Source organism: Eublepharis macularius, chromosome 6, assembly GCF_028583425.1.
Source record: "Eublepharis macularius isolate TG4126 chromosome 6, MPM_Emac_v1.0, whole genome shotgun sequence".
Taxonomy (NCBI): Eukaryota; Metazoa; Chordata; class Lepidosauria; order Squamata; family Eublepharidae; genus Eublepharis; species Eublepharis macularius.
This window is the reverse complement of record NC_072795.1, coordinates 29,547,926-29,572,277: the sequence shown is the minus strand read 5'-3', so window position 1 is coordinate 29,572,277 and position 24,352 is coordinate 29,547,926. Positions and strand designations below refer to the sequence as shown.

Genomic DNA, 24,352 nt, shown 5'->3' with positions numbered 1-24,352 from the left:
ATCTGATGGCTCCAATATATATAAAGCAGCTTTGCTTGAGCACAGTCTGAACCATTTCGTTCATTATTGGGGAAGGCTCTGTGTATGTAACAGGGACAGGCATATAAAGCTTTCTCCAACTCCAACATGAACAGGGAACACCAACTCATTTGGAACTCCCTATCCATGAAACTCTGGACTGGGAATGTTTAGCAAATCCCTGTGTTAAACTTCAGCGCTTTCTAAAAACAACCACAACATGTAGAGCAGAGGACTGAAGCTGAGAGAAGGGTAGTTGAGTGGCTCACCTGATCTGTGATTTTGTGGAAGAAATGACATTTGAAACAATAACTTCCCAACTCATTGTCTTAGAGAACAATCCTAAGCAGGTCTAGTCAAAACCCTGCTTTAGTTTGTTCAGTGGGACTTGCACCCAGGAAAGTGTACTTAAGATTGCACTGTTAGTCTGGTACCACATAACCAAATCACATTTCTATTTCCCAGGTATTGCTTCTCCACTGGGTGGGGGAGGTTTGACAGTTGCCAGTGGTGGGACCCCCAATGGCACTCCTCGCACCCCTGCTGGTATGCACTTGGGCAGTGGAGGGGAAATGGAGGGGTGGAGTTACATGATGTCATTTCCAGTAAAAAAACTAGAAGTGATACTACTTTCAGTTTTTTGGCCAGAAATGACATAGCAGCATCACACAATGCTGATCCTGTTTGTCTGTGCCCCACCCCCCTCAACCTTCCCACGGGTTGTAAGCAAAGGGCTGGCAACCCTAGGGAGGGGACAATTTCAGTGAAAGTAGAAGTAAGCCAAGGAAGTTACTTAACCCTTCCCTTCTCTACCAATTGTAATAAAATGGAAGGCAAAACAGGGTTGACATACCTGTAACTTATGTTCATCGAGTTCTTCTGTGCTGACACACATGGGGACTGCGCAGGCGCAGGCCAGCCGCCGGAGAACTCTTTACAGCTTCTATAGCTCCGAAGGGGCCGTTTGTCGCGCGCCTCAGCGACCGTTTTCCCGCCCAAACGGTCACATGCTCCTCCAGCGACCAACGGCCCCTTCCCTCAGTTCTCCCTTGCCGCCGCTTGACCAATACACATAGCCATAACCCTTTAAAAACACCAAATTTCGTTACAGCCATCACCTTATCTTGCATTGGAATTCACAGTGGGGTAGGAGGAAGGGTTGTGTGTCAGCACAGAAGAACTTGATGAACATAAGTTACAGGTATGTCAACCCTGTTTTCATCTTCGTTCTTCTGTGCCTCCACACATGGGAGAGTACCAAGCTTCACACAATAAGGAAGGTGGGGTGAAGTCCAACTCAATTTTATTATATAACACAGTAACAATCAGCATGTGCAACAAATGTAAACAACAACCATATATGAATATCAACATATATACACAACATGTGCAATAAATATGCCCAATAAATACATATACACATATATACATATATACAAACACAAGGGGTCTGGCAATACCCACATACCATCCAAGACTCCCTTAGGAAAAAAGGGAATGTAGGACAGCCTTGGCCACAGAAACATCCTGCTCTGCATTGACATCAACGGCATAATGCCTCACAAAAGTGTCAGCAGAGGACCAAGTGGCCTCTTTACAAATGTTAACGAGCGACACACCCCTGAGGAGCGCCGAAAGGCAGCCTGAGATCTCGTGGAATGGGCCCTGACCTGAAGCGGACAAGCCACCTCAGCCAGAGCATAGGCCTTAGCAATGGCCGACACGATCCATCGTGACAGGGTCTGTGAAGATGCCCTGTTACCCTTATCCTTGGCCCCAAAACACACAAACAAGTGAGGACTAGCACGGAAGTCCCTAGTCCTGTCTAAGTAGAATGCTTGGGCTCTTTTCAGGTCCAACGTATGAAGGGCCCTTTCCCCCTTTGATGAAGGTTGGGGAAAAAACGCAGGCAGCGTAATCTCCTGCGAAAGGTGAAAAGCGGACACCACCTTAGGTAAGAATCCCAGGCAGGGACGCAGTACCACCCTATTAGAGTGGAACAGGAGGAAAGGGGGGGTCAAACCTCAGGGCTGACAGCTCACTAACCCTCCTGGCAGAAGTTACGGCCACCAGGAAAGCCACCTTGTATGACAATAGATCCAAGGGGCAGGTTGCCAGAGGCTCGAATGGAGGCAACATCAGTCGTGAAAGCACCAGGGATAGAGACCACAGAGGTACAGGAGGTGACACTGGCGGGTAGAGGTTAAACATCCCTTTCAGGAACTGGCGGGACTTAGGGTGAGAAAACACTGTGCCACCCTCTACTCGAGAATGGAATGCAGAGAAAGCTGCGAGATGGACCTTGAGGGAGGTGACTTTCAACCCTTGGTCCCTCAGCTGGCACAGGTAATCAAATATGAGCCCGAGGAGGCTACTGGCAGGCACCACTCCTTTAGCAAGCGCCCACGCCTCGAATCTATGCCACTTAGCAGCATAGGAGCGCCTAGTGGACGGCTTCCTAGCATTCACTAAGACCCTTTCCACCTGCTCTGAAAATGCTATTGGTGGGGAAAGATCCGCCAGGCCGACAGGTACAGCTTCCCGGGGTCGTGATGGAACAGGCTCCCGCTCCGCAGGTGATCCTGCCGTGGAGGCAGACTCACGTACGTCCGCTGGGACATTTGCAGGAGCTTGGGAAACCAAATCTGCCTGGGCCAAAAGGGGGCCACAAGGATGCAGTCTGTCCTGTCCTCCTCTATTTTGCACAGGACCTTGGGAATCAAGGGGAACGGCAGAAACATATAATGCAACCCCTGGGTCCACATAAATTGGAAGGCATCCCCGATAGAGAGGGGGTCGCTCCCAGCCCTTGAACAGAACCTCTGGGCCTTGGTGTTGGCCGCAGTTGCGAACACATCTATGTCCGGATGGCCCCACATCTGAAAGATTGGCCCAATGCACTCTGCGTGCAGTTTCCACTCGTGGTTCAACAAGAGGACCCTGCTCAGTGCATCTGCCCGAGTGTTGTCTGAACCTGCCACGTGTATAGCTCGAAGCATCACACCATTCCTGACTGCCCACTGCCAAGTGAGCGTGGCTTCCCGGCAGAGAGCCATGGACGCTGTACCCCCTTGCTGATTTATGTAGTACATGGCTGTCGTGTTGTCCGTCTGTACCAACACCTGGCGCTTTTGTAGCAATGCTGCAAGGGACACAAGTGCGAAACGAATGGCTCTTAGTTCAAGCACATTAATATGGAGGGTCTTTTCCCTCTCAGACCAGACATCTTGCACACATTCATCACCACAATAAGCCCCCCATCCGAGCAGAGAGGCGTCAGTGGTCACTGTGATGTCAGGATGCTGATAGCCAAAAGGGGTCCCTTTAAATAAATTGTCATCAGACAACCACCAGTCCAAGGAGGAAAGGATGACCCTTGGGATGGAGAGCTTGAGGGACGGAGGGTGCTGCATGGTATTGTACCTCCGTACAAACCAGTTTTGGAGAGGGCGCATATGCAGCCTAGCGAAGGGGACCACAGAGGTGGCCGCTGCCATATGACCTAATAAGCACTGGATAGTGCGCACAGATTGAAAACGGTTCCTCTTAAACATGGACACAAGACCCCTTAGGGACCTAGCCCTCTCCAGGGGGAGCAGAGCCTTACCCTCCACAGAGTCTAACAGTGCACCGATGTAGGAGACCATGCGGTTGGGCACTAGTTTGGACTTATCAAAATTCACGAGGAGCCCCACGCGCTCACAAGTGCGAAGGACTAAGTCAATGTCCAGTACCAGCTTAGCCTCCGAACCAGCCACGATGAGCCAGTCATCGAGGTAGGGAAAGATAGTACAGCCCTCCTCTCGAAGGAAGGAGACCACAGGAGCCACACATTTGGTGAACACTCGTGGCGCCGTGGATAAGCCGAAGGGCAGCACCTTATACCGGAAAACCCTTTGCCGGTAAACGAAGCACAGGTATTTCCTGTGCTCCCCCCGTATCCCTACGTGGAAATAGGCGTCCTTCAAGTCAAGGACTGCAAACCAATCCCCGTTCTTCAGCAAGGTGATCACAGTTGCCAGCGTGACCATCCTGAATTTGGTAACCTTGAGAAAGGCATTAAGGCCCCTCAAATCTAAAATGGGACGTAAACCCCCATCCTTCTTGGGTACCAGGAAGAACCTAGAGAAGAACCCTTTCAGAGATTCCTCATAGGCCACCTCTTCCACAGCACCCTTGGCCAAGAGCGACACGATCTCCGCATCCAGCTCGGCCATAGTGTTATTTACAGCTGTCAGGGGAGAACTGCACCTAGGCAGCTCAATGAATTCCAGCCCGTATCCCTTATCAACAATAGTTAAGACCCATGAGTCAGATGTTATTGACTCCCACTCGAAGAGGAAAGGCCTCAGTCTGTCCGAAAAATTTGTGGATACGGCTGGCGTGTCCCGTCAGTACTGCCTCCCGGGACCCTGCTGATCCCTCTGCTGGGCCGGCGGCTGTGATGGGCGAGGCTTGAAGGGTCTACGCCTCCTTGGTTGTTGTGCGGGAGGGTAGTGCCGCTGCGGGGTATTGCTGGAAGCCCGGCCGCTGATGCTGGTACCTGCCCTGGTAGTGGTACGGGCCGTACCGGGGAGCGTACCGTGGCTTGGAGGTGGGCTTGTCCGCCGGGGCCAGCCCCAAGGACCGCGCCGTCTGCCTGTCCTCCTTCTTTTTCTTCAGGGCCTCGTCGGTAGAAGTGGAAAATAGCGAGTCCCCTTCGAAGGGCAGGCCCTCAACCCTGGACCTCACCTCCGGTGAGAGGGCGGTCAATCTTAACCAGGAGTGGCGCCTGAGGACCACTGCTGAAGCCATTCCCCGCGCAGCAGTGTCGGCAGCGTGGCTCCCCGTGTTCATCTGCTGCTTGGAGAGCCGCACAGCCTCGGTTTGTAGAAGGGACACCACAGCCTTCTTGTCAGGTGGGAGGTCCCCAACATAGGATGCCAACTTTTCCCAGAGATAAAGTTGATAACCAGCCATGATTGTCAGCTAGTTGGCAATCCTGAGGCCCAGAGATGCGATCGAGTAATGGCGTCTGCCAAGTGTGTCAAGCCTCCTGCCCTCCTTGTCAGGTGGTGCCGAAGGCGGGCCTGAACGTCGAGGATGGAATTCCTCTGTGACCAGTGAGGAGGGTGGAGGGTGTTTCGCCAGTGCTTGCCAGGTGCCCTGTTTGATCTTATAAAGCTGCTCGATCCTCTTGGAAGTCGCAGGCTGGTCACAGGGCACCTTCCAGACCCTCTCCACAATCTCCTCAATTCATTCCAACATGGGGAAGCCGATGGATGCTGGGTTGTCCCCGTAAATTCTTTTCAGAAGCTTGTCCTTGGTCTGGGGGGTCGCCGATGAGATGTCCATCTCCAGCGCCTGAGCCATCCGGGCCATCTGGTCTGAGTAGATTCTCAGATCCTCGTATGGAGAGCTGGAGCTCGGCGCCACGTTGTCATCCGGTGACGGCTCGGACCAGGACTCGGAACGGTAGTCCCCCATGCTCTCCACTTCTTCCCCTTCAGAACAGTGCTGTGATTCCTCTCCCTGGATCGGCGGAGGGAGCCACGCTTGCCTTGATGTGGAAGGCCTCGGTTCCGAGTAGGAGAAACCGGCAGGTGCCCCTTCCCACTGGCAGTGGTATGTCGGGGGAAGATAGGAAGCCTGGCGATGATGGGAAGCGAGGGGACGGTCGGAACCGACACTCTCCTCAGACTGACGTCGATCACGGTCGGAAGCAGCTGGGGAACGACGGGCAGGTGATGGTCGGCTCCTACTCGCCAAGGGGCTCGGTTCCGGCCCTGGAGAAAACTCGCCCGGCACGACCTCAAAAGCCATCGGTTCCGGTATCGGTTCCGGGACCTCCTCTGGTTCTGGGGAACCCAGGTGAGGAGAAGGCGTGCGAGGAATTATAATGACGTCCTCTGGAACAGGACGCAGTGATCGGTGGCGATGTTTAGTTTTCTTCTTCTTGGCCGGTGGCTCCGACGAGGACCTCGGAACCAAAGGGCTCTTCGTTCTTGAAGCGGACCTCGGCTTCGACCCCTTTGCACTAATCGGAATCGAACCGGACGTCGGCTCTGACTGGGGGCTCGGCACCACGATCCTCGGTTCCGAAGTGGGCGCTTTCAGTTCCGAGCGGGTAGAAGACGCGCTTCGGGGCGGCCTTGCCGAACGCTGCGCCGGTGAGGCCACTCTCGACGCTGAGGCACTTGGGGGCCGCGATTTCGACCCCGACCTCGCTGAGGCTACTGAACCCGCTCTAGATCGCCGTTCGGCAGAGGGGCCAGGGCCGGTTTTGGATGAGGGCATCGGGGTGGCCTCCGACATAACAGACTTCCACAAGGCGGAGTTCAGCCGGGCTTGGCGATCTTGCCGGGCCTTATGGGTGAACCCTTGACAGACCTTACATGTGGTCATGTTATGGGTCTCCCCCAGACAGAAGAGGCATAGCTCATGGCCATCAGTTTGAGCCATCTTCGTGTGGCACTTCACGCAATGTTTAAAGAGTGCCTTTGAGGCCATCTTTGGGGGCAGGCAAACAGAAGGGTCAAACAGTCCGAGTCGTAATTACCGGTTTCCAACAAAGTCCAAATCAATCAACAGTTCGTAGTCAAGAGGAGTTCCGAAGTCAATGCCAAGAGATCCAACAAGTCAAGATGATCCAGAAGATCCAAAAGTACACCAACGGTGACAGAGCAACGAAGCTCACGTTCTCTCCAAGCGGCGGCAAGAAGAGAACTGAGGGAAGGGGCCGTTGGTCGCTGGAGGAGCATGTAACCGTTTGGGTGGGGAAAACGGTCGCTGAGGCGCACGACAAACGGCCCCTTCGGAGCTATAGAAGCTGTAAAGAATTCTCCAACAGCTGGCCTGCGCAGTCCCCATGTGTGGAGGCACAGAAGAACGAAGATGAACCTGTCTTTAAAATATCAATAAATAACAAATAACAAAAATCTTTTTAAAATTAGGAATATGAGGGCTGAAGAAAGATGCAGTAGGCCAGGAATCTGAAGAGGTATTAAGAGATAGCAGAATCACACGACGGTACAATTAGTACCATTTTTGAAACTAAGAACAGCTTTGGAAGCAGTATGGAAAATGGCATGGGTATTTGCTATTCAAAATACAGTAAAATAATCTCAGTTTGGTATCAACCAGCCAATGGATTCAACCTAAAGTAGCTTGTTGAATCCCAGTCAGTCCTTCTTCAAAGCTAAATGAAAGGAAAAATTGCCAACACTGGTAATTCAATTCTAAAATTAAAAGAAAAAGTCACATTACAAGAATCTCTCACAACAGTAACATCTATAAGAAATACTTTACCTTTCCCAATTGTAAAGGTTAATGTTGACTTGAATAGCTTGGTAAATAAGGCCAGCTTGAAGAAGCAGCATTTCAGCATCCTGTATGTTTCCACTGAAAAGCAGGATATGAGCCAATTTTGATTCTTTTGATGGAAGATCTTTGATGGAACCAATGTACTTAACTTTGTCTATCTGTTTTCAAAAATATGCAAATGTTGCAAGGAAATCAGTTGTCTAATGTAACAAATCTGGTTTGGTTAAAAAAAAACACATTAAGCCTGATTTCCTTACTTCACCAATGGATGCATAGGCAATTTCGGCTGTATCCATATCCTTACTGGCAACTGCCATAGCAGCTAAACATGCCCACAAAGTTTGATCCTAAAAATGAAATCAATATATTACAATAAAGGCGACATATCCTCTTACATACTACAAGTATTCATTTTCAGAATAAAGATGAGTAGACTTTTACTATTATTATGGAAGTTAAAGCCCATCTTAAGCTACTGTCCTCCATTGCTGTCCTACCCATTATATTTATTAATGTCTATTCAGATGCTAAACATTCTTGGTTCCAACCTGCTTTAAAAACATTCAGTCTTGAACATTCCCAAAGGCATTTTCCCTTCTCTCTGAACAGCAGTCTTTCCTGTTTTTTCAAACCAGCTTTTCAAAAGACCTTAGTCTTTTAAAGGGCCATGGCTCAATAGCAGAGTATCTGCTTGGCAAGCAGAAAGTCTCAGGTGCATGCAATCCCTGGCATCTTCTGTTAAAAGGATAATGTAACAAGTGATGTGAATGATCTCTACCTGGGGCCCTAGAGAGTCGCTGCCAGCCTGAGTACACAATCCTAACCTTGATGGTCCAATGGTCTGATTCCATGTAAGGCAACTTCATGTGTTCAGTTTCAACAGTGGCTTCCCACCCGACCATTTGCTTCCACATTATGGCCATTATCGAGTGAAAAGTAAGCACTTACAAATACATTGTTTTAATGAAGTGAACATGAAAGATGCACTTAACTCTCCCAACGAGCAGGCCTTAAAATGGATTAGCTTTGGGGGGATATCACTGTGTTTAAGATTGGTAGGGCTCAGATTCCTTGGATACTTTCATTCAGAATATCTGTATATGGAATATGCTGTTAATATTAACGGAACATATACAGATATTCTGGATGAAAGTCTCCTTTTGTCAAAAGTGCAGGGACTTTCAATAAGCAAAGTCAGCAAAAACTTAACCTAGAGATATACAAGTTTTAAAGATTTATAGGCTGGGCCAGGGTGATTAATTAAAAAAATTAATCATTTACTGTTCAAGAGCACTTCATACTATTATGCAAGGATTTATACACGTATACAGTCACAGTCACTAAAACGGAATCTGCATTCCCAGTCCTGTCTTTCCTGTACAGTTTTGTTTCCTTAAATGAGTACACCCTGGCACAGCATTCTGATGGGTCTGTGAGTTACCTGTACATTACAGTTCAAGGCCAGATATCCAGTAACAAACCAAAACGACCACGTAACAGCCCTCTCCTTCAAATCTTTGCTAGCTAGTTGTATAGACTTTCAATTAATTTTTGAAATAGTATGAACAACAGGAGCTAATTTTCTCTACTTCACCACTGAGAGTTATGATTATTTCAGCATTTCTCCAGATCATCATTTTCCATGTTCTCATCCAAACTATTTCTGAAAGGTTTTCCAGAATGTAACAAGTTGTGATGTGTTGTTTCATTATCTAACAACTTAACAAAATGTGCGCTTTGCTCTAATTTTAACCATTTAGAGAGGGGAGGGAAGGAACACTTCTACAACGCAAGCAGGAAAAGTCTGTGAGACTAGAAGACAGCCAACGGGGACAGAAAATTAGGAATAAAGGAAGCTTTGGAATTTTTGAAACAAAATTGCAGTATTTATTTGTATCCTGCCTTTCCTCAAAGAAACTCAAGTTATTGAATTATAACCTCACAACGACCTATAAGGTGGGTTGGGCTGAGAGACAGTGATTTGACCATACCATCCAGTGAGTTTCAATGCCAATCAGGGATTTGAACGCAGGCCTCCCAGTTCTTGGCCAACATTTTATCACTACACCATACTGTCTTAGGCACACTCCTCTAAGCTTGGACTATAAGACTACACACACTAGACACTATTTTAACAAATAAGCAGGAAAAAGAATTAATGCTAAATCACCTCATTAAAGATAAATAGCTGCAAATACTGGAGAGAAAATTACTATTAGTAATGTGACAAAGGTATTCAGTAAGTACTATCACAGTGTTATTTGTACAGAAATTTCAAACACTTGTTAAGCAGTAATTAAATTTAAATTTAGTTATAGCAAAAGTACTTTATGTAACATTGGTGTAACAATATAAGTATAATCTAATTTGTCTAACAGCAATACATTTTACAGAACAGTAAACAAATTTATAAATTTACATTTATATTTTCCTTCTCTGTGAAGGACAGAAGAATTCATATATATATTGAACCAAACTGAAGTAGCACTATAAACCTGGAATGGGCTTTTGTGAGGCAGAGCCAACTTCATTAGATTAATAAACGGCACATGGCAGTATATGCACCTGACAAAATAGGCTGTGGGTCTCAAAACTTCATGCAACAATACATTTATTATATCTTTAATGTGCCAAAAGATTCTTTCATTTCAAAGTTTCTGTTTCACTAATGGTGGAGGCTCTACTGACACAAGAAGCCTTCTGCTGGCAGACCACGCCCCTTACACTGGGACGAGGCTCCTTGTGCTGGTGAAAGGCTCCCTGAGTTCAGGACAACTCCACAGTTAGCCTTTTCTTTGGCTGCAACAGACTTAATGTGGCTATCCTTTTAGAATTTGTGAGCATGAATTGGGGTACATGGGGAGGAAAAAATGGTCTGGGGAGAAGCCCCCTCCCCCCGCCAGAAGAAGAGAGAATGAGGCAGCCTGCTAGCTGTCTAGACACAAACCTCGCATGGCTTGGCACATCCCATGGCTCTACTGGGTGCCTTCATCCACCATGGTTTGCCCGGACTGGGCACAGCCATCTAGTCTCTGCCTTCTCTAGGCTGTGTGAGGCTTGACTGAGCTAGCTGATGTCCTTCTGCTTCAGGCTGCACCAGCCCCAGGGGAGGACAAACCATTGAACCACCAGAATTTTGGCCAGTGTTATAATGGCCCCTGGCAGGAACCAAATTAAACTATGTTTGTACTGCTAATTTCAATGTCACTACTCATGATTAAGAGTATGGGGATTGTGGCCCCATGCACATGTTATTTTTATAGAATTACCACACACACATGCACTTGTGCATACACAGACGCACACACACCAGACAATATTAATAATGTAAGAATCCTTTAAATTGTGTTAAGCAGGAGAAGAAATATTTTAAGAGATCATCATCTGCTGTCATTGCCTACATTATCAGAGAGAAACTGGCAGGGGGGAAGGGAGATTTAAAGATGTTAAAAAATAACTCAATAAGGCTGCCCTGTAAATAATTACTCAAAGGCCAGTCACCACCCCCTGCTTTGCTTGCCCTCCATTCCTCCTTCCCACCTGCAGCAAGGCTACTTGCTACTTTATAGCCATGTAATGATCTCATGAGGCTATGCTCATATTCCAGAACGAAGCCAAGAAAAGCAGGCAACATAGTGTTGCATGAGCCCTCTCTCCTGTGTGCCTAAAACGCTACTGGCCAAGCAAAAACAGGATGCGCAGTATTATGGTGGCTGCCAAACCAGCATTTAAAGAGCCAAGACAGGCACCTAGGATAGAGCTTGTGTAATATATAGGCAGCCAGACAGAGTTCATATGGAGAAGAGGGCAGTTGCTATCAGACTAATAGCATGCTGCATCAGTAAAATCCACATAAATGGGGTGGATAGATAGTTGGAAAGACAGAGAAAATAAGTTCTCTGGAGGAACTCAGTCCTGTAACCCCATTCATTCTTTACAAATGGGGATTTTTGCATGAAAAATTCCACTCTATTATTTGTTAATAATTGGAATGTTTGGAAAATACACAGGAAAGTGTTTGATGCCCAGGAAAGGGAGCGGGGACAGACAATGCTTTTACAACATTGTGTTCTACTTTTGTAATTCTGCTTTCTGCAATATGTTGTTTGCATTGTTTTCTAACTCTGTAATCCTAGACCTATTGCATTGGTTATTGACTGTTTTATGATGTCTGATTGCATCATTTCATATTCTGTAATCATCATGATTCTCAGTGAGAAAGGCAGAGTGTAAACAAAATACTAAATAAATAAATAGGATAATCACAAGCAGTTTTCAAGAGGAGATTTCAAGAGTATTTTGTGGCAGTGTTGCCTTTGCTGTTTGCAGAGGTGTGGGTGGAGGAAAGACATAAAAATCCACCAAAAGGTAGAAATGTTCTTTCAAAACTGAAATCACTAGATTGCAGCTGCTATATATATAAAAAAATCACAAAAACTAACTGCTGCAGAATGCTGAATTTACCTTAACAAAGCGACACAGTCTGATGGCATCTTCCCATTTTGAACTGCTCACATATTCATGAAGAATGGCTGGATAAGGTGAAATATTCATGTGAATGAGTGAGCCATCAGCTCTTCTGATAGTTATTTGACTTCCAACAAAACTCACAATCTGAGGATTTTTACTAAATTCACTGTTGAAAATATAATTATTAGAGATAAGAAAATTGTTTTTAGTTTTAGTCCTACCTTGCAGGATTTCAAGGCAATATAAACAAAATAACAACCATAAAATGAATGAAAACAAAGTTTAAAAGCACAGCTTAAGACTGTCATTAAACACAAAAACTAAGATAAGTAAAGCAGTCCTAAAGAAAAACGTCTTCAACTGCCTCCTGAATATCAGCAGTGAGAGAGCCAAGTGCACCTTCCTGGGGATGCTTATTCCATAGTTGTGGGACTACCACTGAAAAGGGCCTCTCTTTTCTACCCACCAGGTGAGCTTCTTTAGCTATAGAAGCAGCATAATCTAATTTAAATTTGATGAAAAACAGGGTTGCACTCACCTGTAACTTCTGTTCATCGAGTTCTTCTGTGCAGACACAATGGGACTGCGCGTGCGCAGGCCTGCCAATGGAGGATTTTACAACGCTTTTTAGAGCTCCAAAGGGGCCGTTGCTCAAGTGCCATGGCAACCGTTCCCGCTCAAACGGTCACGTGACTCAACGGCGAGCAATGGCCCCTTCTCTCAGTTACTCCTCAGCCGCTGCGACTTCTCATTATAACCACCAGGGAGTTCACAGTGGGGCAGGAGGGAGGGCATTCTCTCCACTGAAGCATGCCGGCTCCGATGAGATCGGATCGACGAAGTAGAACAGTGATGGATCCGATACGGCAACGTTTCAAAGTCCCCTCGGCCCTGTAGTGGAGACCGTTTAGTTTCAGTTTCATCAACCTCTGGTCTCTGTGTCAACTCTGGCCCCTTTGGATCCAGGATCTCTCCCTCCGAAATCGAATGGTTTGGAGAGTTTAGATGAGGCGATGGCGTCCGAGGTGTCACCAGTATCACATCATCGGCAACGGCCTGCACTGGGGATTGATGGCGGTGGGACAAAGATGAAGTGTCCTAAGAAAAGTGTTTAGACTTCTTCACTCTTTTAGCTGGTGGTTCCGATGCAGACCTTAATTTTGAACTGTGTTTCAACGCCTTGCTCATCGGATCCAATTCTGGAACCAACTTTGTAGAGCTTGGGGGCTTGCCTGCTGGATCCGATGTCAGAACCATTCTTGAGGAACTTGGTGCCCTAATTGTCGGATCCAATGCCCGAACCGATCTTGAGGAGGCTACCAAACTGGCCCTGGAATGACGACCAGCATCTTCCACATCTGATCTTGCCTTCGATGCCGGTCACGGTGCCTGCTCCTTAGCCGAAGGAGATCTAAGCACCTCACCTCCTTCCAGCACTTTGTTCCACAAAGAAGCCCGTAAACGCTGACTTCTATCATGCCTAGCCTTCGGTGTAAAATTCTGGCAGATTTTACACGCCGTTACATTGTGCCCCTCACCCAAGCAGAATAGACAAAAGTCATGAGCATCAGTATGCGTCATCTTCATATTGCACTGAGTACAATGCTTGAATAGTGCCTCCGATGACATAATGGGGCCGACAAATTCGGCAGGATTAGGCTAAAGGGCGTCGTCAACACAGTCCGGGTCATACACAGTCTTTAAATACTTCCAAATCCAAATCAGCAGACGAAAACGTGGTCAGAAGAACAGTACAAAAATTCAATGCCAGTAAATCATGAGGAATAATGATCAAAAACTGGAGCTCAAGAGTGAAGTTGCTCCTCAAGCGGCGGCAAGAAGAGAACTGAGGGAAGGGGCCGTTGCTCGCCGATGAGTCATGTGACCATTCGAGCAGGAACGGTTGCTGTGGCTCATGAACTACGGCCCCTTTGGAGCTCTAAAAGGCGTTGTTAAAATCCTCCATCGGCAGGCCTGCGCACACGCAGTCCCATGTGGGGCTGCACAGAAGAACGAAGATGAACAAACATTTCCATATTAAGGTATGTTTTCTAAAGCATTAATTGTGTTCCATTTCTTAGCATTCATTGGTCATCAGTTGGAGCATACTGATGTTTCTTACCAATAAGCATCCCCTGCTCATTTTCTGAGCTTTATCTACATCAAAGTAGCTCAACAAATGACTACAAGGTGGACCTTCATATTAATAGCTAGCCTATCGCCAGCCAGCCTATATTTACTCCTCTAAAAGAACAATTCTAAACAGGTCTACTTAGAACTAAGCCCCATTTTATTCATTTGGGGCTACTCCAGGGAAAGTATTCTTAGGACTGCAGCCTGACCCAACATTAAATAATGGGGGTGAGGGGAGGGAACTTACTCGAACAGTGAACTTCAGATGTGTGTGTGTGTTATGTGCCATCAAGTCCCCTCCAACCTATGATGACCCTATGAAGGAACGACCTCCCAAACATCCTATCATTAACAGACTTGCTCAGATCCTGCAAACTGGAGGACATGGCTTCTTCAGATACCTGGAGAAAAACTGGTGGTTGATACCTTGAGGCTAAGAGTTGGGAAGTGGAGTTCATGCTCTGAGTAATCCAAGCTAGATTAAAGAAAAAACCACCCTCCATTCCATTCTCTTCTTATGAATTCTATACTAAGGAATTATTAGGAAATATTTTGCTAGTGGAAGGTAATAATTAATAAGGTAATAAAAATAGACAATACCTTGCATCTTTTTCAAAGAGGGTTTTTGGCAAGAGTTCTTTGTCCACATACACTGCATTGGGATAGTACCAGACTGTAAATCGTTCATCTTGAACTCCACCAAGTATGTTGCACGTGTCATTCCATGCCAAAGTATGTACCATTGTTCCTTAACAGAAGGTAAGCACAATAACTTGCTTTAGTGCACTGCAGTACAGTGTAGGCATCAGGATCTCCAGCCTCTCTCAATGTAAATATTAGCACAGTTTTTTATTCTATGCGAAACAACATTCCTATTTGAATTCTCATAAAGTATAATTTGTGTCTTGGAAGATTAAAATACAACTAACCAGCATAAGCCTGGAAGACTTCATTGACAGGTCTTAGTTTCAGCCCTCTCTTGGGGTGTGTTTGCTGAAATGTCCTCTCACGAGAAGTGTCATTCACTGGTGACCTACTCACCCCTAAGGACTCTTGGGATGCCTGGAGCCCTCCTACTTGGGCTTTATGCCACACTGTCGGCAGCGTGCTCTAGCCTACACAATCTCACCCTGGCTTCTTCAGTGAATAGTTTATGAAAACACCATGCCACCAGAGTTGTTTAGATACTAGAAACACTATGTTCTTTACAGTGTGACTGGTTTTGTTGTTTTATTGGTTTTAATCATTTTTGGTATTTATTGTGTACTTTTATGTTATGCATCACTTTGAGGGCCATAAAGAAATAATACTCATCAACGTTTCTTTCACTGTAAACAGTACTCTGATCATTGTATCGTTGACTTCTTTTTAACTTACTTTTTGACAATGCTATGCAAATTTTATCTTCAACACAGTGAAATATTTGGGGCAAATCTTCAGGGTCTGTACTTTAAAGCTATTAACTCTGTTGTATCTGTTCACAAGGGGTAGTTCCTTATTACCTTCCAGATAATTATCATGTAAACTCTTTCCTTTCAGAGGAAATGTCCTCTGAACGTATCCAATGTCCATGTAGCCATGATGCTAAATAGTTTGTCTACTATTTTAATCTGTCAGTTCTCATTATAAGAAATATATACAACATCTGGGTATCTGCTCTTTACTTAGTTTACTTGTGCTGTGTAAACTAAAATGTCATGTTCCAAATTTGTTAAAACTCTTTGCACTTTGAAAATTAAACCTTCATATGTTATTGCTTTTCTAAGAAACCATTCTCAAACATACAACGAAACACAGAGTTATGACATTACTACATTCAGATTTTAGGGCCGTTCTCTGTAAAATGAAGTGACATCAGTTTAAATGTCAACACTGTTTTATTGCCGATTGTTTTATAAAAGGCACTATGCTTGTTCATTTATCAACTATGAAGAGATTCACAGATGTTAGAAATTACATCTGCCATTGGCTGTACTGCAGGCATACGTCTTACATCTGTGCTTCCAAAAAATGTTTGCCAAGTAAACTACTGGAATTTTATCTTTGCATGGTGTTAACCTGTCTATACTAGTCACTAAGGGCTGTTTTCAGTGCTACCTCTGAGCATGGGAGCCTTGTTAGCATGGCTTTTTCCATGCTCATATGGCTAATACGGAAATGAAGTCACATGGGAGAGGCCTCAAACATGGCTACTTGCTACAGAAGTTTATGCTTATGGGTCACAAGATGTGGTGGTCTTAAAAAAAAGGAAATTGGAGAAATTCATGGAGCAAAAACTATCAATAGCTTAGTCAAAATAGATAAATGGAATCCCAGATGAATTTGCAAAAATGAGAGGGATCTTGCCTGTATTTTCTGTTTATAGCCCCTGTTTGAAATAGAATTAGCATTGCCATATGCCTGCTGGGGCTGGTAAATCTCCTGTCCCCAGCAGGCCTTGTGTGCTGGTACTTCGGCAACTAGTGGGAGAAAAAAAATTAAAAAGAAATTGCTGTCAGTGATAGCATGACATCCCTTCCATGATACCACACCTTTCTAGGAATCACCAGAAACTCACATAAACAGTTTCTGGCAATTCCTAGAGAAACATAACATCATTTCAGGGTTTTCCCAGAAGTGATGTTATGGCATTGATGATGGCCATCCTACCATGTCCCTTCCCTCTGTTTTCCTGCAGGTTGCCAGGCCAGGCCAGGCCAGGCAATCCTAAATAAAATATTGTACCATATAGGCCTTTAGTCTGATCCTTTTTCATATTTTGATTTTTCTGTGTGGTACATGAACAAGATATGGGAAGCAGTCATATTGCCTGTTCTTCCAACATGACCTTGGGAGTCTTCCGTTAGTGGAGAGGCAAAAAAGATGCTATGAACAGCAGCTAAGCTAATTTTAGGTGGATAGCTGTGTTGGTCTTCAGTAGAACAGCAGGATTTGAGTCCAGTGGCACCTTAGAGACCAACAAGGTATTCAGGGTGTAAGCTTCTGAGAGTGTCTGAAGAGCTCTGACTCTTGAAAGCTTACACCTTGAAATTTAGTATTCTGTGCTACATGAGTCAATCTTTCAACACAGTTTTAAGGAAATTCACAATTTCTACACAATTTCAAAGAAATCTGGCATCAGTCATAGGAATTGTGAAACGAAGAATTGCTTCTCTTTTGTCAGTAATGAACAAGAAAAAAACTGTTGCAAGAAGCTGATTAATGTTGCTTAAGCAAATTCTTACCTATTTTGATTATTTTCTGTTCTTTCCCAAACCTCTTAACTGAAGTAATATAAAGGTCTCTGTTCTTGTCAATAAAAACAATTTTCCTTTCATTTGTAAGTCCTTTCTGGTCTAAAGCAATTTCCAGGATTTCTGTCTATAATATAAATCATAACGTTTTTCATCAGAAATGAATTTTTAAATAAAAACATGATGATATATTGCAGAATATAGGTGTTATTATTTTCTTGTCTTGAATTAAGAGACAGTCACAATGTAACTTTGTTCTATTTCTTCTTTCCTTATAGCAATATCATTAAAATAGATGGAGCTGAAAGACAGTAAGTAACTTGGCCCAAAAGCAGGGAGCTTATCCACTTTATTACAAACTCAGAAACTCATTTGCATACTCTGTGCAATCTTTAAAAATCACCTTAAGCAGGTCTTGAACCAGTATGCTCATAGTCAATTGGTAGAACCGTATATTTTAATCAGTATATTTTTCCAATATGAATGTATATTCTGTTTTTTTGCCTTTTCTCTCTTTATTTTTACGTAACTAGTAACTATCTCTTATTATTTTGGGCTACCCCTTTATCTTTGTTATGTTTGGATATGTAAAATCTAGGAGAAAATCCATAGTTTTTTATTAAGGGGAGCATTTTAAAATTACAAGTGCTGTTCTGAATATGGTGAAGAATACTGTGCCTTCTTTGCATAATTAAAAATGTCCTCTTTTATGTAAACATCAGTACTGACAATATCAATAACTAAAATCAATTTAAAAAACCCATTAGTAGACTTTATTGGTCGTTTGTGACTTTCACTACTTCATAAAATTGAAACTACTCAGCACCTTAGCAGATATGTTTTGTGCTTAATGTAAATGTCAGAGTGAAGTTAGGGTTTTTTTGTGAAATATTGTCGGATGGGCTGGTGGTTAAGTCTTCCCAAACCTTGTCCCCATACAAGTTCTCCCACCATGGGTGGGGATTTGCATTATTAGATTCTAGCTGGGGGGGACCACTGGGTTAAACCAGCAAAAGAAACAAGTGGGAAAGGTCAAAATTCTGCTTTTCTACATTAGCATTATGAAACAAATATGAGGTTAAGAGCTCTGTGTTCACTTGAAATATACAGCTCCACCCTAATTTAAACATATTAAAAATGTACATTTTTTAAAAATGCTACCTCCGGAAACAGTAATAATTTAGACTGATAGGCAGGGCTTCAGATAAAAGTCTACTGCTGAAATTATGTTGTCTTTATGGCAGCAGAAAATAAAAATGGATATAAAATGCTCCACATAAGAAGGCTATTGCAAGGGAACTAACGTGTTTCAGATCAGAGAGAAAAATCTCCAGCAATTTAGTAAGGAACACCAAATAGAAGTCAGTGTATTCTACCTTTGGATGACATTGCATTGATAATTAGAACAGCTATGATTAGTTTTGCTTTTAAAAAGTCAGAGATAAGAGGATTCTTACTCAGAAATCCTGCAATTCATCTTTAAGAACACTAGTCCCAATCAAAGGAAAATGCAATGTCACCCTACCTGGCTATCACACCTGCATTGGCCACTTTTTAAGCAAGTGTAGCTGGAAGTAAAGGGTTCTTTTTACCATAACACACAGGTGTGGATTATACAAGCCACATGTTAATTGTAGATGTATTCTCATGTTCTATTTCAATATACGTTTTCAGCCACACCTCCCTAAAAACTAGGGCTGAATCCACATTACCTTGGCGCGTTCCGGTGTTGCACTAAATGTTCGCTAAACACCCGGAAATATAGCGTCTTTCTAGTGCAATTCAGAAATCGCGCTTGAAAGACGCTATACTTCCGGGTGTTTAGCGAACATTTAGTGCAACACCGGGATGCGCTGAGGTAATGTGGATTCAGCCTAGTACTTTGCAAACTTAATGCCAGTTTTTACTTTCACTTCCTTATGTGCATTTGGATCAGCCATTCCACATCAAAAAGATTGGGGGGCTTTCACTTCCACATTGTTATTTGCTCAATCTTTCACACCTTCCATCTTTATGTAATCTATTTTTACATTTCTTTGATCTGATTTTGCTTGCTTTCAGTTAGGAATCTCCACTTTTATTAACGTATTTTCCCTTTTCCAAATTTTTTGCATATCTCTGCATATTAGTGATTTTTAAAATAATATGCACCCTCAATCTGGGACCTCCAGGTTCAAATCCTCTCTGTACTATGATGATCACTGTGTAACTTTAGGCACGTCACTCTCCCTCAGCTTAACTTACCTCACAGGGTTGTTGTGAGGATAAAGTGGAAAAAGGGAGAACAACACGTCACCTTAAGTGCCACATAGAAGGGCGGAGGAAACTTACTAAATAAAATTAGAAACATTTGTCTCATTAATTTTAATTTCTAAACAATTGTGTGCTGACTTATATCTACAGTGGTTGTAACGGTTACCAAATTACGACTGTTTTCAGGTTTAGTCATTACGAGCCAAAACACACGAGAAGAAATACCCAGGTTCAGCACGTGTTCTCTTACCTCAAGGTTTGCCGGGATCTGTAGGTGTCCTGGAAGCTTACAGTTTAGCATTTACAGAGCAGCAGGAAGGGAAATACAGGCGCCTGTATTTCCCTTCCCCTTCCTGCTGCTCTGTAAATGCTATACTTTAAGCTTCCAAGACACCTACACTTCCCAACAAACCTTGAGGTAAGAGAACAAGTTTAGCATTTACAGAACAGCAGGAAGGGGAAGGGAAATTCAGGCGCCTGTATTTCCCTTCCTGCTGCTCTGTAAATGCTAAACTGTAAGCTTCCAGGACGCCTACAGATCCCGGCAAACCTTGAGGTAAGAGAACACGTGCTGAACCTGGGTATTTCTTCTTGTGTGTTTTGGCTCTATGTCTTCATCATAATTTGATACAAAATTACTTCTTTTTTGTGATGCTGTCTTGTTTTTGTGATGCTGTCTTGTGAATCAGCTCCTATAAATAGTAACTTTGTTGGAAAGAGATTTTCCCTTTTTGTTCTTGTTATTGATGCTTATTTATTGATAAAGTTATAAAATTCAAATTCAGTCTGATTGATTGATCTGATTTCTGACTGATAACATGCTGCAGGCTAGAAATCTGGAACACGCTGTCAACCTAGAAAATCATTACAGACCCAAAGTCCTGTTTAATATGTGCCATCTCATATCTGAGCTCATCAAGCATTATGCTAATATAAATTAATAAACCTTCCTACATGATTACAAGATGATGTAATTGTAGTTACCTTATGACTGAGAGGCTTTCCATCTCCTAATGGCTTGCCAGATGAGGTTTCAAACAGGTAAATAACTTTTATGAAAAAGAGAACGAATTAGAAATAAATGTGTGACTGCTGTAACACTACTTCCACAAAAATTCGAATATGGGTAAACAATTACATTACAACATCACTTGGAAGGATGGGTACCTGCTGCTGCACTCTTTGGAATGTAGTTTCCAAGGTATATGGTACTAAGCACAGCTTTTTTTCAGCAGGATCTCCCCAGATCTGAGATCTGGCACATCTAAAAAAGATCATGTGACTGGTGGCCCTGCCCCCAGCGCCCAAAGACCTGCAGGCCGTCTCCCCGGGTGGAGCTTCTCCCAGGCTGCCTGCTTCCCCAGCCTCTTCCTCGGCCTTTGCCTTCCCCCTTTTTCTTCTTCTCTTTCTTTACCTTCCTTCCTGAGGCACCACCATCTGGCTGGCTGATAGGCAGGCCAGGAGGGAGAAGAAAGGAAGAGAAAGCTGCCCTCCTGTTGCTCTTCCTGCCACTGCTGCACTAATCAAGGGGAGAGAGAAGGAAGGAGGCGCACGGCTGGCTGGAGGTAGCGGCAAAGGAGCAGCACAGTGGGGCGCTCCCCCTTCAGCTGCCCTACAGGGAAAGAGCCCCTTGTCCTGCCCACCAACTTCACGGTGGTGCTGGTGGAGGCACCTGCCAAGGGAGAGAAGGAGGAGCGCGAGGGAGGGACAACCACTGCTGCCACCCCCAGCGGAGCCAGACAAAGAGCCCAGCAGCAGGAGCCACAGCAGGTGAGGCAGCAGCGCCTGGTAGCGGCAAGCCGAAAGCAGCCGCATGGAGCGAGGTGGGAGCGAATGTGAGTCTCGGTGCTTCTTTCACTACCTGCGCAGGGCAGGTGAGGCAGCCACCTAGGCTGAACCTTGTCGGGGTTAATGGGGCAGGCAGCCACTTCCCTCAGCCTCCCTGCCCTGGTCTTTGGGAGTGAAGGAGATTCTTGAAAGGCTCCTCTGTGGAGGCCAGTGGTGAGCCATGGCGCTGCAGCTTGCGGCTGGCTCTTGTTTGTTCGGCCAGCTGGTCTCACTGGGGAAAGAGGGGGTTGTTCTATGAGCCTTCCTCTTCCTGGTAGAGGGGGTTGTTCTATGAGCCCCACTCTTGGGGTGGGAGGTCTTTAGGAGAGAGGATATAAGAGAACAAATGGTCACAAATTAGACATTAAAAGTGAAAACACTCAGAAACCTGCAATTAAAAAGGAGGAAATGTTTCAGCAGAGATCAGAGATCGTAGCATCTGTTGTATTTTTCTGGTGGGTCTGAATACTGTTTGTAGGTTGTGCTTTTTCATAAGCTTTCCCATCTGATCAGTGATTCCTTTGATATATGGCAAAAACACTTTTCCTGTGGGAGACTGTTTTTCCTTAGTTGTTTGATTTATCCTTGGTTTAATCGCTCTTCTGATTTCATTTCTGGAGTAGCCATTTGCTTGAAGTGCATGGTTTACATGATTAACTTCCTCGTTGAGAAAGTGTGGTTCATATACCCGTCTTGCACGGTCTACTAATGTTTTTATTATGCTTCTTTTCTGTCGAGGGTAGTGATTGGAGTTTTTGTGTAAGTACCGATCCGTGTGAGTTGGTTTCCTGTAGACCTTGTGACCTAACTGAAAGTTTGCTTTGCGGATGGACCAAGGTATCTAGAAATGGGAGTTTACCCTCAATTTCTTTCTCCATGGTGAATTGTATGTTCAGGTGGATATTGTTGAGGTGGTTTAAAAACTCCATCAATTCTTCCTCACCATGGCTCCAAATGATAAAGGTATCATCCACAAACCGGAACCAGACAGTAGGTTTGTGGGGTGCTGATTCTAGAGGTGTTTTTTCAAAATGTTTCATGTAGAAGTTTGCTATAACTGGGCCGAGAGGGCTTCCTATGGCCACCCCATCCATCTGTTCATAGAATTCGTTATCCCATTGGAAGTAACTGGTTGTCAGACAATGGTGGAATAGGGCTGTTATATCCTCTGGAAAAATCTGATTAATAAGTGTGATTGTGTCTTTTACCGGAACCTTAGCAAACAGGGATACAACATCAAAACTGACAAGTATGCCCTGTGGATTGAGTTTCAGAGAACTGATTTTGTTGATGAAATGTGCTGAATCTTTGAAGTAAGACATGGTTTTTCCGATGTGGTCCTGTAGAAGATTGGCCAGATGTTTACCTAATTCATATGTCAGTGAACCAATGGCACTCACAATGGCACTCACGAAATCAGAAGAGCGATTAAACCAAGGATAAATCAAACAACTAAGGAAAAACAGTCTCCCACAGGAAAAGTGTTTTTGCCATATATCAAAGGAATCACTGATCAGATGGGAAAGCTTATGAAAAAGCACAACCTACAAACAGTATTCAGACCCACCAGAAAAATACAACAGATGCTACGATCAGCAAAAGACAGTAGAGACTCCCTCACCTCTGCAGGAGTATACCACATACCCTGCAGCTGTGGACAAGTTTACATCGGGACCACACAGCATAGCATCCAGACAAGAATAAAAGAACATGAAAGACACTGCAGACTTGGACAATCTGAAAAATCAGCAGTGGCTGAGCATAGCCTAACTCAAACAGGACACAGTATCTTATTCCAGGACACTAAAATACTGGACAACACTTCCAACTACTTTGTCAGATTGCACAGGGAAGCCATTGAAATTCATAAGCATAAGCACAACTTCAACAGGAAAGAAGAGACTTTAAGAATGAATAGAGCATGGTTTCCAGTCCTGAAAAACACCAGGCTAACAAAATACTCTACATCTTACAATAGCCCTGCAGATAAGATTAGCATATCAAGCACCAATCCATATGCAAAAGAACCTCCTCAGGTGACAGTGAAGCATTAGCATTCCATTAGCAGTCCACACCCTGGAAAACTCTTACAGGATGATGCAACCCAAACCCACCTTCCTGAGTAGATATAAATTATCTGCATACATTTTCTCCAGTTTGACACTGAGAGATCACTGTCTTTCGGTGCTACATCTCTGAAAATGCCAGTCACAGCTGCTGGCGAAACGTCAGGAACTACAATGCCAAGACCACAGTGATACAGCCCAGAAAATCCACAACAACCATCTTATAAGGGAACTTATAAGTGATCACCACTGTTGACAGTCCACATGTTCATTTGGACTTTGTTACATGTGATTTGGCCCCGAGTTTTGGGGAGGGGGGAGAGAGGAGAAGAGAAAAAGAAAGAAGGTAGAGCTTCTTCCCTGGGGGAGGAGCCAGCTGACCGGCCACCTTCCATAGCCCGTCTCTGTGGAAACAGGTAAACTGAAGAGAGGAAGAAAGAGGAGAAGGGGGGGAGAGAAGAATTCTCCATAGAAGAATTTGTTGCACTGTGATGATTGTCTTATACTAATAGTGAGCTTGTTTTCTGAGTCAAAGAAGTGTGAACTTCAGCAGTACCTCTGATTAAAACTAAAATTTAACCATTTGGTAAATATATATGTGGGAGAAAATAATGTAACAGCATGTAAAATAATAAATGTTGTATAAATTCAAGAAACATAGATTTGTAAAGTAGTGGTTAATTTCAAACATATTTTTGACATTACATGCAAAATCCAGCTTATATGTCATTTATCTTCCATGTGGCATGCACGTTTAAATTTAAAACTCTTCCATTTGCATTTCAGTATAGTGTCATGAGCTTCTTTCAGAAGGATACAGGATATTGGTTTGCGGTCACTGGTTATATTGGCAGGAAAAAACGATGTTATGAGAACAGGTGCTGTTCTGATGTTGTTGGTTGCATATGAAAAGGAAAAAGAAGGGTTACGTCCAGTGCTGGTTTGAGCCAGCTGTGTAAACACAGGAAAATAACTTGCGACTTGAGATAGCGTTCTGCTCCCTTTTTGATGCAAGGTTTCCCTTGTCACTGTTGTTGCTTATGTTTTAAC

The 24,352-nt window shown here is 44.2% G+C and overlaps 1 protein-coding gene across 8 annotated transcripts in view; it reads right to left on the bottom strand.

Moving 5' to 3' along the window:
- The window catches only part of IFT80 (intraflagellar transport 80), a 112,584-nt gene that overhangs the window by 5,251 nt on the left and 82,981 nt on the right, over positions 1-24,352 (bottom strand). For all 8 annotated transcript variants that reach the window (XM_054982590.1, XM_054982594.1, XM_054982593.1 and 5 more), the window contains 6 exons: positions 20,394-20,458; positions 17,148-17,283; positions 14,524-14,671; positions 11,785-11,956; positions 7,578-7,667; positions 7,306-7,478 (listed from right to left, as the gene is read on the bottom strand). In XM_054982590.1, the coding sequence (XP_054838565.1) occupies positions 7,306-7,478; positions 7,578-7,667; positions 11,785-11,956; positions 14,524-14,671; positions 17,148-17,283; positions 20,394-20,458 (784 nt within the window). The remainder of the gene's footprint in view (positions 1-7,305; positions 7,479-7,577; positions 7,668-11,784; positions 11,957-14,523; positions 14,672-17,147; positions 17,284-20,393; positions 20,459-24,352) is intronic.